Source organism: Oncorhynchus kisutch, linkage group LG23 (assembly GCF_002021735.2).
Source record: "Oncorhynchus kisutch isolate 150728-3 linkage group LG23, Okis_V2, whole genome shotgun sequence".
Taxonomy (NCBI): Eukaryota; Metazoa; Chordata; class Actinopteri; order Salmoniformes; family Salmonidae; genus Oncorhynchus; species Oncorhynchus kisutch.
The window spans coordinates 36,854,339-36,869,255 of NC_034196.2; the positions used below are offsets into that span (position 1 = coordinate 36,854,339).

General features: G+C 44.1%; 1 protein-coding gene across 1 annotated transcript; it reads left to right on the plus strand.

The window, feature by feature from the left end:
• Positions 1–5,685: 5,685 nt before the first annotated feature.
• ier5l (immediate early response 5-like) lies at positions 5,686–7,581 on the plus strand. The gene has a single exon (XM_020458249.2). It carries the CDS (start codon positions 5,846–5,848, stop codon positions 6,764–6,766), a length of 921 nt encoding a protein of 306 aa, XP_020313838.1. The 5' UTR covers positions 5,686–5,845; the 3' UTR covers positions 6,767–7,581.
• The last annotated feature ends 7,336 nt before the right edge of the window (positions 7,582–14,917 follow it).

A 14,917-nucleotide genomic window follows, 5' to 3' on the forward strand; every position in this document is an offset into this window, starting at 1 on the left:
ATATGGTAGTGCACTAGGCCCATAGGGCTCTGGTCAAAAAGTAGTGCACTAATAGTTAAAGGGGTGCCATTTTTTAATGCAAGGTTGTTATAATCAAACTCAAGGGTGCCACCAATTAGTTTCAACAGTTCAATTCATAGATTTGTGAAAGGTGCAGATATCTGAAACAACTTACTTTTTCAACCTATCTCGTATAGAGAGTGGCATCTGAGAAGGTCGAGCACTAATAACATTAAATGTAGAGAACATGGAAAGCAGTTTGGACCTCTTGGCATAACGGTTTAGGTGTTGTGTTAACAGTTGACAGTTCCACTGCAAAAGTAGAAGTGTGCAATTTGGTATAGTAAAAACATGCACTCTTCCGAAGGGAATACTTTGGAGCAATTTAAAAGGAATATTTCATAGCAACAAGAAAACATTGACTATCTTCATGTTTCCAAATAACTGACAGTCATATGGCAGGTTACGTATTTGTTGTTTTCAAATATGGTATGTTATCAATGTAGCCTGTTAACCTTGACAGTAAAGGATGACACTAGATATCTTTCATATACATTCATTAGGCCTTATTAGAACACCTACAGTAAAGCAGTACTGTTTATCTAACTATACATTCATTAGGCCTTATTAGAACACCTACAGTAAAGTGGTACTGTTTATCTAACTATACATTCATTAGGCCTTATTAGAACACCTACAGTAAAGTGGTACTGTTTATCTAACTATACATTCATTAGGCCTTATTAGAACACCTACAGTAAAGTGGTACTGTTTATCTAACTATACATTCATTAGGCCTTATTAGAACACCTACAGTAAAGTGGTACTGTTTATCTAACTATACATTCATTAGGCCTTATTAGAACACCTACAGTAAAGCAGTACTGTTTATCTAACTATACATTCATTAGGCCTTATTAGAACACCTACAGTAAAGTGGTACTGTTTATCTGACACTATACATTCATTGGGCCTTATTAGAACACCTACAGCAAAGTGGTACTGTTTATCTGACACTATACATTAAGTTGCTATTATAAACTGGGTGGTTCGAGCACTGAATGCTGATTGGCTGAAAGCCGTGTTATATCAGACTGTATATCATGGGTATGACAAAACACGACGTTGTGTCGTGCCTAAGAACAGCCCTTAGCCGTGGTATATTGGCCATATACCACACCTCCTCAGACCTTATTGCTTAATTATACCTGTGTAGTAACAATGTAATTACACAAATAACAAAATGTAATTAAAGTTTTGTTGCATAAGTCTAAAGCAAATAGACTTTGGCCATGTCCAGAAACCAGCCCGACCACTACCCCTATAGATTGGATAGGTGTGGGAACATCATGGCAAAATAGTATCGGGCCTATCAGAGAGCAAAGTGGAGCTACATCCATAATGCTTACACCGATCCAATTATTTCAGATCTACATGGAGTACCTGTGGTGCAGGGGCTAGGGATATGGGTTGTTTCTGCTTATACAACGTGGGTCTAATCCTGAATGCTGATTGGTTAAAACCACATTCCACACGGTGTCTATTCCACAAGTTACCACCGGCTAAATCTATGACGTTAAAATGCTTGTTTACTCTGTTCCATCTGACTGCGCAATCCACTGTCTCATCAGCCCAGCTAGGCAATTTATAAACTTGATAAACTTGAACCACCATAAATGAAAAGTATAATAATCCTGATAATGTATATTATTTGAAGATGAAGATGCTTTGGCAACACTTTGTAACATTGTTGTGAGCTTATAATGTCATATTATGATCTCATAATACTCCTGACTAAATAGTAGCCATTTTGACTGAGTCACAAGACATTATAGATGCTTATAACATATCATTGCATTATACCCATTATACCTGTTGTAAGTAAAGTGTTACAACAGGTATACAAAAACACTGCCAACAAAAAGCTATGATATCAGTTATTACAACACTTCAAATAATCACCAGAAATACATTGATGTGTGTGTCTGTCTGTGTGTGTGTATTGGGTCAGTGTAGTGGTGTTGTGTAGAGAAGTGTTGGCAACGTGTGATAATTGTACACTTTCTGTGATGGATTCCGTATCGAAACCCCCCACACACACTCTGCCCCCCCCACCCCCCCCAAAAAAAAACCACACTCTGTCTCCCCCCCACACTCTCTGGCTCTCTCCCCCACACACACTCTGTATCTCTCCCTCCCCACAACTTCTGTCTCCCCCCCACACACACACTCTGTCTCTCTCTTTCTCTTCCCCAAACACACACACTCTGTCTCTCTCTCTCCCCACACACACACTCTGTCTCTCTCTTTCTCTTCCCCAAACACACACACTCTGTCTCTCTCTCTCCCCACACACACACAGTCTCTCTCTCCCCCCACTCACGCTCCCTCTCCTCCACACACGCTCTCTCTCTCACTCCCCCCCACACACCGTCTCTTTCTCTCCCCCTCACACACACACGCTCTCTCTCTCCCCCTCACACACACACGCTCTCTCTCTCCCCACAAATGTCTCTCTACCCCCACACACATACTCTCTCTCCCTCTCCCCCCACACACACTCTCTCTCCCCCACACACACTCGCTCTCTCTCTAACCCCCCCCCCCACACGCTCTCTCTCCCCAACACACACGCTCTCTCTCTCCCCCCCACACGCACTCTCTCTCCCCCCCACACACACGCTGTCTCTCTCCCCCCCACACACATGCTCTCTCTCTCTCTCCGTCCCACCCACACACACACTCTGTCTCTCCCCCCCACACACACTCTCTCCCCCCCCACACACACGCTGTCTCTCCCCCCCCCACACACACACACTCTTGTCTCTCCCCCCCACACACGCTCTCTCCCCCCCACACACACGCTCTCTCTCTCTCTCCCCAACACACTCTGTCTCCCCCCGACACACACACACACACTCTCCCCCCACACACGCTCTCTCGCTCTCCCCCACACACACTCTCTCTCTCACACACACACACACACACACACACTGTCTCTCTCCCCCCCACACACACTGTCTCTCTCTCTCTCTCTCCCCCCACACACACACACTCTCTCCCCCCCCACACACACACACTCTCTCCCTCTCCCCCACACACTCTCTCTCTCTCACACACACACACACACACACACTGTCTCTCCCCCCCCCCACATGCACACTCTCTCTCTCTCCCTCCCACACACACACACTCTCTCTCTCTCCCTCCCACACACACACACTCTCTCTCTCCCACACACACACACTCTCTCTCTCCCACACACACTCTCTCTCTCCCACACACACACACACTCTCTCTCCCACACACACACTCTCCCTCTCCCCACACACACACACACCACACATACCCCATCCCATTGTGGTTGGTAGGCTTATCACCATTCCAATTTGGTAGTCTGTCTTAGTTACACATGCAGTTATTGATTTCTTCCCTCCCTCCCCTATCTCAATGCATAGCTAAGAGAAGAGAAAGGCCCTGGGTTCTCAAGCATTGTTAAGATGCAGTGGCGTTACTCTCTCTGTCTGAGGAGGAGGAGCCGAGCAGGCAGCATCATCGGAGGCAGCGCTGCAATAGATCTGCTGTATCTGCATGATTCCCCCATCACTCCCCCTGCCCTTCCACGCCACTTCCAAGCTGAGGTGGGGAGGGAGGGAGGAAGGGAGGGGGAGATAAGAGGTAGCTTGGTGAGGTGTGTCTAGGGGGTAGGGGGAGGTGCTATGTGTGTGTGTGTGTGTGTGTGTGTGTGTGAGAGAGAGAGAGAGAGAGAGAGAGAGAGAGAGAGAGAGAGAGAGAGAGAGAGAGAGAGAGAGAGAGAGAGAGAGAGAGAGAGAGAGAGAGAGAGAGAGAGAGAGAGAGAGAGAGAGAGAGAGAGAGAGAGAGAGAGAGAGAGAGAGAGAGAGAGAGAGAGAGAGAGAGAGAGAGAGAGAGAGAGAGAGAGAGAGAGAGAGAGAGAGAGAGAGAGAGAGAGAGAAAGGTGTCTGAGGTGTGAATAAGGTGGGCCATTTTGAATTGATTTATGATATTGGGTAACACTATGTTACAGGTGTCACTGTTTGATATCGTCATTAATAAGCTATGAAAGCCTTTAGACAAAAAAAAATTGATCATGGCCCTATTCATTGTCCAGGTGGGTTGTAAAGGCCTTTTTAAATGCCCACTGTTCCAATGGAAAATCCAATTTCTTTAAAAATAAATATGTTTGACATGAATGGGATGCAATACATAATATACAGCTTTCTGGTTTGATAATCAGACATGCACTACATTGGATAGACATGCACTACATTGGATAGACATGCACTACATTGGATAGACATGCACTACATTGGATAGACATGCACTACATTGGATAGACATGCACTACATTGGATAGACATGCACTACATTGGATAGACATGCACTACATTGGATAGACATGCACTACATTGGATAGACATGCACTACATTGGATAGACATGCACTACATTGGATAGACATGCACTACATTTGATAGACATGCACTACATTGGATAGACATGCACTACATCGCATGCATGTTTTAATTAACACGAGATACATTGGCCAGACATGCATGAGACACAGAGGTAATTAAGGTCACACTACATCCAAGACTAATGTAAGGATAGTGAATAGTAGTAAACAGAAAAGTTGTATATTTGATATTGAAGAAAGGCAGATCTTACTGCACATATTTTATTAATGTAAAGATAGCCGAAGACTGTGAGAAAAGATTCTCATTCTATAAAATAGAAAATTACAGAAAATAATATAATAAAATAGAACAACTCTACTTTGTGCTTCCCTTTGATAGAACTATTCTTAATACATGTCAATATATAAACTGAGATGGTACACAAATAATAATATAATAAATAAGTAGAAATTGAATGTCAGTCTGCGGTTGTCTGAATCTTTATTGGCTTGTTATTTTTTTAAATGCACAGAGGTGGCTTGCAACATTATAATATTCGAGCCCTGAATGCTGATTGGCTGAAAGCTGAGGTATATCAGACAGTATACCACGGATATGACAAAACATGTATTTTTACTGCTCTAATTACATTGCTAACCAGTTTATAATAGTAATAAGGCACCTCACCTCTGTGATATATGGCCAATATTCCACAGCTATGGGCCTTATTGCTATTATAACATTATAATAGAGATGCAGTATCACATGCATAGGGACAAACAAAGTAATAATACAAATTAAAACAGATCATTTAACAATTAATTAATCAATCAGATTAGAAATTAAGTATTTAATTATTCTAAACACTCATGTTAAGTTGCCTAGACTTTATTATTTGTTTGTGGAATAATTAAGATCTGAAACGAATTCATGATAAGATTCATGTACTAAATATTACTGCCATTTTTATATTTAGATAAATCTATAAGAAAATTGTAATTCTCATGTAGGCTTGTCACAGAGACACACGTAGGCTACTATTTGACCAGGCGCTCTAGCCCAGTGAGTCTCATGAGAGCATTCCAGTTTGGTAGTCAGTTTGGAATTTGAATAGCACAGAAGAACCGCCTCTGTCTGATTGGCCATGAGCACCACACATGGGTGGAGTTTGCATGTCAATCAATAGGGAGGCCGGGTCCTCATTGGTGCAAGCGGAGATGGGCCGACTCCTCCTCGAAATATATATACTCTGGCTAAGTACCCCTAGCAAATGATTGCTTGCTCGCATACAGAGGGAAGCGGACAGCCGTGTTCAATGTTTCACTACCGAGCTGACTTAAGCCTTCGCCCCCGAACGAAATATCGTGACTTCCACTAAGAGAAAGTCGCTTTTCTGAGTCGGAGAGGAGCGGAAACGACTATATCACCACCATGATCAACACGATGGAGTGTGCAGTGGATGCACAAAGTCTAATCTCAATTTCCTTACGGAAGATTCACAACTCCAGGACGCAGAGAGGAGGCATCAAGCTGCACAAAAACCTCCTGGTCTCCTATGTACTGAGGAACGCCAGACAGGTCTACATGAACGAGAAGTACGCGGAGATCTACAGGATGCAGCAGTACGAGGAGGTGATGACCGTCTGCAACGAGATCCAGGAGTTAAACCCGCTGGATTTGGCTGAGGACTGCGAGGAGCAGAGCGGGGATTGCTGCGGCAACGACGGGGTGAGCGAACCGGCGAGTCTCTGCTGTGCGCTGCTGCCAGTAAGCCACCTAACAGCAGTGCAGTCAGCGCATATCCAAGCCCCATCCGCCTGCTCCGCGCCTCTCTCTCTCCAAAGCGACGAGGTCTGCAAGGAGACAGAGCCCTCGTTCTACCGGAGCTGTTGTGCGGAGGCTTACCCTGTATCGAATTGGGACTTTTCCACGGTGAACAACAACCTACACTGCAACAAAACGACAGTGCTCGATCTGGACACGCACGTAGTGACCACTGTGGAGAATGGGTACCTTCACCAGGACTGCTGCGCGTCGTTTCAACAGTGCTGCCAGGGCGCACAGTCCCCAGCCAAGAAACGCAAGGTTGACTTTGAATATTATATATCCGATATTGAGGAAGTACCGGATTTTACGCCATGTAAAAGGGCGAAATTCGAGGACTGTTCCTACGCAAATTCGGAACACTTGGACACGTCAAACATTTCCAATTTGATCTCGATTTTCGGCTCGGGGTTTTCGGGGCTGGTGAGCAGACAGGCGGACTTTGAGCAAGCCTTGAACGGACAGTTCTGTAGCAAACAAGCCCTAGCGAGCCTAGGGGCATGGACCAGAGCTATTGTAGCTTTTTGACTCCATGGTCAACTAGAATCAAACACTTTATGAAATTGTACAAAGTCTAAATCAAATTGACTTTATTTTTGCAAGAAATGCTATTTAAACATTGAACAGTTTTTGTTTGTTAACTCGTTTTTACGGAGATATGGTTGTGCCACATGATGTGCAGGCGTTTCCTTTTAAACCGAACATGTCTACATAACACATTTTTACATGGTAGTTGTGAATTTTTATCTAACGAAGTTGATTTCGTTGCCTTAAATCCAACGCATACTACTGCTAGCTATTGTTGCATACATTGAAAGTGGTTGAATGTCTCGCTCGCGGATTGTTTTGATTTGATCTCTCCTCCAGAACACTTTTGAACACAATGTATCGTTTTTAAGACGCTACACAAGTATTGTGACTGAATAGCAAGCATTTAATGTAGCCTCAGCTCCAGGCTAAATAGAAAAGTGTGCCCATGGATGGCTTTGCAACATGCTTTTGTTGTGCGTAGTGGTTTAATACGGTAAACAACTAACAAAAAGTTAACCATATGCTACACAAGTACTGTTGTGTTGTACTTGGTTTACTATATTGTATTTCTGGGTTGATATTTAAACCTTGGATATCGAAACTCATATTCTAAAGAGTCGGACACCAGTAGTAGGCTATGTTACATGGAAACTACATGGCACATTCTGACCACACATAAATTGACAGGTGAAGGCGCAATGGCTCAGACTTAAATTTCCCTCTCAAACTCGTGGGTGCATTCACTCTGAACCAGCTTGCTGCGTCTCTCTCTATTGATGTACTTGTTGTAGGCTACCCAACTTCCCACCTCATCTCTGATCAGAACCCTTAATTCCTCCAAATCCCAGAATGCACGTGTAATCGAATCAATCCAGGTATTTTTTTGACAGTTCGATCTATTGAGCGTTCCCCCTGAACCTATAACAAAAAGTTACTGATCAAGCCTTCACAGTAATTCATGATGCCAACATGGCTTGGTTTTGTGAATTTTATTTTCAAAATTTTTAAGACCTTTTGTTCTAAAAAGGCAAGCTCATAATTTTGCCATACATCCACACATTATAAGCACTATGTGTACTGAAATAAAGATGTCTTTCACACGTCCTCTCCATATTTTGTTGCTATTCTTGTATTTTTGTGCATATTAAATTGTATATCACCGGGTAAAACTGTTTTAGAACATATTTGTTAAGAATTTATAATCTTAATAAAAATTTGAAAACAAATCCACTCCCTCCTTGATTTATTGGTTGAATGGCATGCTGCCCAAACTGTGATGACGTCATATTGTCTCATATGTTTATTATTCCCTGAAACTACAGTCAGAGCCATAATCACCTGATGTTTGGGGGATTCTGTCCCTATTAAGACAGTCAATCACATGCTGCAATAAGGGAGAGATGTAGGCCTATTCTGCAACCAGTGTTACAAGAGAGGATTGGGGGCCTTCATTCTTGTTGCATACACCATTCAGTTCCTCTCCTCCATACCACTGTGGGTAACTTAATAGATATGCAGATGTATCAACAGCCATTTTTAACACTTCCGCTAGATCAGAAAAACCTGGTTATCAACACAAAGACTACTACATTGGGCTACTACATTTCATTTATTGAGCTTCGTAGTCTAAAGACTACGTCTACGAGGCCTCTGCTTTTTGGACTAGGCTATTAACATTCAGGTTATTGATAAATGGGGGAAAGAACGGTGTAAATCTAAAACAAAAGTAGCCTGTGAGTTTTGATACGATTCTAACAACCAATTCGTTAAGATTGTGTGGAGTGCAGCATTGTAATAACAATGCAGGATATATTTTGTATCTAATAGAGATGATGTTAAAACTGGTCCACTTGAGAAAAGGCAGTGGTTAATTTCTAGACTGTCTACGTGTGCTTGGTTGCAGTGCGCGCTCTGGCTGACTGGGATTTTGCTGTGCGCTCTGAGCTTTTTTGCCAGGCATCCCCCCAAACTTGCAGTCGTGTTATCTCCGCTATATGCCACTTGGTGGTGTTCTTCAAAATCAATGAATGAAGGTATTAGAAAGCCTATGTAGCGGCACCTCAGGCTGACCCCGGCTTCGCTGCTCCCCCCCTCGCCACCCTCCCCAACCTCATCCCTCCTCATTCATTCCGCTTCCCATCCCTCCTCCTCTCTCCCTGTCTCCCTCGTTTTTATTCCAACCCGAAACCTCTCGACTCTTCTCAATTTGAGATAGCCTACTGCGCTACGTCCAACACAAACGCAGCTATACCTTTAGCCTAGGCTACTCTTTCAAGTCTTGGTTGCCGGCACTGTTTTCAATTTGCCGTTGTGCATAATAATTTGGTATAGGTAGGTCGTAAATAGAAAGCATCACTATGCGCGTCAGTTTTATTAGATTAGACTACTGTTTAGCATGATTTTAGGATACTACGACTAATAAAGATTAGAATGCGTTTTATAATAGGTAACAATTAATGTAGCCATTTTAGCCAAACGGGTAATGGAGATCTTATTGTGCTTTTTAAAATTCGCTCTCTAATTCGATTCTTATTTGGATCATTTGGTCGTGGTAGAGGGGTTTCATCTCCAAAAAGCGATCTTGAAAATATTTTTTATATAAAGCTTTAAAATGAGAGCGTTCTCCTCCCACTGTGACAAATGTTGTGGATTATGGTTCGTTTAGTGGTGTAGAGCGAGCTCCTCCGCGTGGATTCGAAATGAATAGCATCGGTCTCACAAATAATTCCAAAGACTGGTGCAGTCGGGAGAATGTGGTTTCACGTTACAATTTTGTAACAACACTCATTTATAGTGACAACTGGCTTTACTACAATAGCCGTATAACAAACACATTGAAAACTGCGTAACGTACGTAGTGCGCACTGGCCCTCGGCAAAATGTTGAGCAGTTGCTCCTGTCATACACACAAGTGCCTCTGTTCAGGCGGGTTCGTTCGTTTTGAGAAGTTTATAGGCTATCATCAACAAGAGTATGCATCTAGTTTCTTTTAACCCATTGGAGTGACAGAAGGTTGCTTTACCCGCGCGCATGGTCTAAAAGCCCCTCCACGGTCCCCATGCTTATCTGCGTCGCCAGCGGTTGATGATCACAGCACAGCAGTCACTCCACGCATTTAAATTGGTGGGGGGCTGGGATGAATATAGGGTGATTCCGAACGATACGCTCAGTCTCCTCTCCTCCCTTTAATTAGGCAGCAGCAAGCAGCACTTTCAGGGGCCACTTTTTTTGGAACGCGCTCTACCGACAGTGACGAGGCAGAAATTACGAATGGAATTTGCGTGGAGAATTCGGATCCACTGCAGAGAGAGGGAGAGACAGAGCCCTATGAGTGTTGACATTTAACTACGACATTATGAATGTCTGGATCTATCTATTGATAGACATATACAGTCGAAGTCGGAAGTTTACACACTTAGGTTGGAGTCATTAAAACTCGTTTTCAACCACTCCACAAATGTCTTAACAAACTATAGTTTTGGCAAATCGGTTAGGACATCTACTTTGTGCATGACACAAGTAATTGTTTACATATTATTTCACTTATAATTCACTTAATCACAATTCCAGTGGGTCAGAAGTTTACAAATAAAGTTGAATGTGCCTTTAAACAGCGTGGAAAATTTCAGAAAATTATGTCATGGCTTTAGAATCTTCTGATAAATTGGAGGTGTACCTGTGGATGTTTTTCAAGGCCTACCCAGGCCTCTTTGCTTGACATCATGGGAAAATCAAAAGAAATCAGCCAAGACCTCAGAAAAAATTGTAGACCTCCACAAGTCTGGCTCATCCTTGGGAGCAATTTCCAAACGCCTGAAGGTACCACGTTCATCTGTACAAACAATAGTACGCAAGTAGAGACGCGTTCTGTCTCTTAGAGATGAACAGACTTTGGTGCAAAAAAATCCTAGAACAACAGCAAAGGACCTTGTGAAGATGCTGGATGAAACAGGTACAAAAGTATCTATATCCACAGTAAAACGAGTCCTATATCGACATAACCTGAAAGGCCGCTCAGCAAGGAAGAAGCCACTGCTCCAAAACATAAACTTCAGTTAGTGCTAAATACGGCTGCTAGAATCCTGACTAGAACCAAAAAATTTGATCATATTACTCCAGTGCTAGCCTCCCTACACTGGCTTCCTGTCAAGGCAAGGGCTGATTTCAAGGTTTTACTGCTAACCTACAAAGCATTACATGGGCTTGCTCCTACATATCTCTCTGATTTGGTCCTGCAGTACATACCTACACATACGCTACGGTCACAAGACGCAGGCCTCCTAATTGTCCCTAGAATTTCTAAGCAAACAGCTGGAGGCAGGGCTTTCTCCTATAGAGCTCCATTTTTATGGAATGGTCTGCCTACCCATGTGAGAGATGCAAACTCGGTCTCAACCTTTAAGTCTTTACTGAAGACTCATCTCTTCAGTGGGTCATATGATTGAGTGTAGTCTGGCCCAGGAGTGTGAAGGTGAACGGAAAGGCTCTGGAGTAACGAACCGCCCTTGCTGTCTCTGCCTGGCCGGTTCCCCTCTTTCCACTGGGATTCTCTGCCTCTAACCCTATTACAGGGGCTGAGTCACTGGCTTACTGGGGCTCTCTCATACCGTCCCTAGGAGCGGTGCGTCACTTGAGTGGGTTGAGTCACTGATGTGATCTTCCTGTCTGGGTTGGCGCCCCCCCTTGGGTTGTGCCGTGGCGGAGATCTTTGTGGGCTATACTCGGCCTTGTCTCAGGATGGTAAGTTGGTGGTTGAAGATATCCCTCTAGTGGTGTGGGGGCTGTACTTTGGCAAAGTGGGTGGGGTTATATCCTTCCTGTTTGACCCTGTCCGGGTGTATCATCGGATGGGGCCACAGTGTCTCCTGACCCCTCATGTCTCAGCCTCCAGTATTTATGCTGCAGTAGTTTATGTGTCGGGGGATAGGATCAGTTTGTTATATCTGGAGTACTTCTCCTGTCCTATCCGGTGTCCTGTGTGAATTTAAGTATGCTCTCTCTAATTCTCTCTCTCGGAGGACCTGAGCCCTAGGACCATGCCTCAGGACTACCTGACATGATGACTCCTTGCTGTCCCCAGTCCACCTGGCCGTGCTGCTGCTCCAGTTTCAACTGTTCTGCCTGTGATTATTATTATTTGACCATGCTGGTCATTTATGAACATTTGAACATCTTGGCCATGTTCTGTTATAATCTCTACCTGGCACAACCAGAAGAGGACTGGCCACCCCACATAGCCTGGTTCCTCTCTAGGTTTCTTCCTAGGTTTTGGCCTTTCTGGGGAGTTTTTCCTAGCCACCGTGCTTCTACACCTGCATTGTTTGCTGTTTGGGGTTTTAGGCTGGGTGTCTGTACAGCACTTTGAGATATCAGCTGATGTATGAAGGGCTATATAAATACATTTGATTTGAACTGTTTGGCCATAATGACCATTGTTATGTTTGGAGGAAAAGGGGGGAGGCTTGCAAGCCGAAGAACACCATCCCAACTGTGAAGCACGGGGGTGGCAGCATCATGTTTGTGGGGGTGCTTTGCTGCAGGAGGGATTAGTGCACTTCACAAAATAGATGGCTACATGAGGCAGGAAAATTATGTCGCTGGAAAGTTGTGGATACTTCAGTCAGGAAGTTAAAGCTTGGTCGCAAATGGGTCTTCCAAATGGACAATGACCCCAAGCATACTTCCAAAGTTGTGGCAAAATGACAACAAAGTCAAGGTATTGGAGTGGCCATCACAAAGCCCTGATCTCAATCGCATAGAAAATTTGTGGGCAGAACTGAAAAAGCATGTGCGAGCAAGGAGGCCTACAAACCTGACTCAGTTACACCAGCTTTGTCAGGAGGAATGGGCCAAAATGTACCCAACTTATTGTGGGAAGCTTTTGGAAGGCTACCAGAAACATTTGACCCAAGGTAAACAATTTAAAGCCAATGCTACAAAATACTAATCGAGTGTACGTAAACTTCTGACTCACTGGGAATGTGATGAAAGAAATAAGTTTAAATATATCATTCTCTACTATTATTCTGACATTTCACATTCTTAAAATAAAAGTGGTGAGCCAAACTTACCAAAAACAGGGAATTTTTACTAGGATTAAATGTCAGGAATTGTGAAAAACTGAGTTTAAATGTATTTGGCTAAGGTGTATGTAAACAAAAGGTTGGATTTACAAACTAAGCTCTACCTATCAGCACACTGGACGACAGGATTTCACCTTATTTGTCCGGCGCCGACAGAGATGGCCACCTCGCTTCGCGTTCCTAGGAAACTATGCAGTATTTAGTTTTTTTAATGTATTATTTATTACATTGGTACCCCAGGTAATCTTAGGTTTTATAACATACAGTCGGGAGGAACTACTGGATATAAGAGCAACGTCAACTTACCATCATTACGACCAGGAATACAACTTTCCCGAAGCGGATCCTGTGTTTTGCCCACCACCCAGGACAATGGATCGGATACCAGCCGGCAATCCAATACAACGACACCGTAAAAGGGGCAGAAGAAGCGGTCTTCTGGTAAGGCTCCGGAGACGGGCACATCGCGCACGGCTCCCGAGCTTACTACTCGCCAATGTCCAGTCTCTTGACAACAAGGTCGATGAAATCCGTGCAAGGGTAGCATTCCAGAGAGACAGTAACGTTCTTAGCTTCACAGAAACATGGCTCAATCGAGACACGCTATCGGAGTTGGTACAGCCAGCTGGTTTCTTCACGCATCGTGCTGACAGAAACAAACATCTTTCTGGTAAGAAGAGGGGCGGGAGGGTATGCCTTATGATTAACGAGACGTGGTGTGATAACAACAACATACAGGAACTCAAGTCCTTCTGTTCACCTGACTTAGAATTCCTCACAATCAAATGTCGACCGCATTATCTACCAAGAGAATTCTCTTTGATTACAATCACAGCCGCATATATTCCCCCCCAAGCAGACACATTGATGGCCCTGAACTAACTTGATTTGACTCTATGTAAACTGGAAACCACATATCCTGAGGCTGCATTCATTGTAGCTGGCGATTTTAACAAGGCTAATCTGAAAACAAGACTCCCTAAATTCTATCAGCATATCGATTGTGCTACCAGGGCTGGTAAAACCCTGGATCATTGTTATTCTAACTTCCGCGACGCATATAAGGCCCTCCCCCGCCCTCCTTTCGGAAAAGCTGACCACGACTACATTTTGTTGCTTCTAGCCTATAGACAGAAACTAAAACAGGAAGCTCCCGCTCTCAGGTCTGTTCAACACTGGTCCGACCAATCTGATTCCACGCTTCAAGATTGCTTCCATCACGTGGATTGGGATATGTTCCGCATTGCGTCAAACAACAATTTTGACGAATACGCTGATTCGGTGAGCGAGTTCATTGGCGATGTCGTACCCACAGCAACTATTAAAACATTCCCAAACCAGAAACCGTGGATTGATGGCAGCATTCGCGCGAAACTGAAAGCGCAAACCACTGCTTTTAACCAGGGCAAGGTGACCGGAAACATGACTGAATACAAACAGTGTAGCTATTCCCTCCGCAAGGCAATCAAACAAGCTAAGCGTCAGTATAGAGACAAAGAAAGGGTCGCAATTCAACGGCTCAGACACAAGAGGTATGTGGCAGGGTCTACAGTTAATCACGGATTACAAAAAGAAAACCAGCCCTGTCGCGGACCAGGATGTCTTGCTCCCAGACAGACTAAATAACTTCTTTGCTCGCTTTGAGGACAATACAGTGCCACTGACACGGCCCGCTATCAAAACCTGCGGACTCTCCTTCACTACAGCCGACATGAGTAAAACATTTAAATGTGTTAACCCTTGCAAGGATGCAGGCCCAGACGGCATCCCCAGCCGCGTCCTCAGAGCATGCGCAAACCAGCTGGCTGGTGTGTTTACGGACATATTCAATCAATCAATCCTTATCCCAGTCTGCTGTTCCCACATGCTTCAAGAGGGCCACCATTGTTCCTGTTCCCAAGAAAGGTAACTGAGCTAAACGACTACCGCCCCCCGTAGCACTCACTTCCGTCATCATGAAGTGCTTTGAGAGACTAGTCAAGGACCATATCACCTCACCTCAACCCTAACTGACACCCTAGATCCACTCCAATTTGCTTACCGCCCCAATAGGTCCACAGATGAC

What these genes read in the sequence shown, in the direction of transcription:
- ier5l (XM_020458249.2), top strand. Translation starts at nt 5,846, where the DNA reads ATGATCAACACGATGGAGTGTGCAGTGGATGCACAAAGTCTAATCTCA.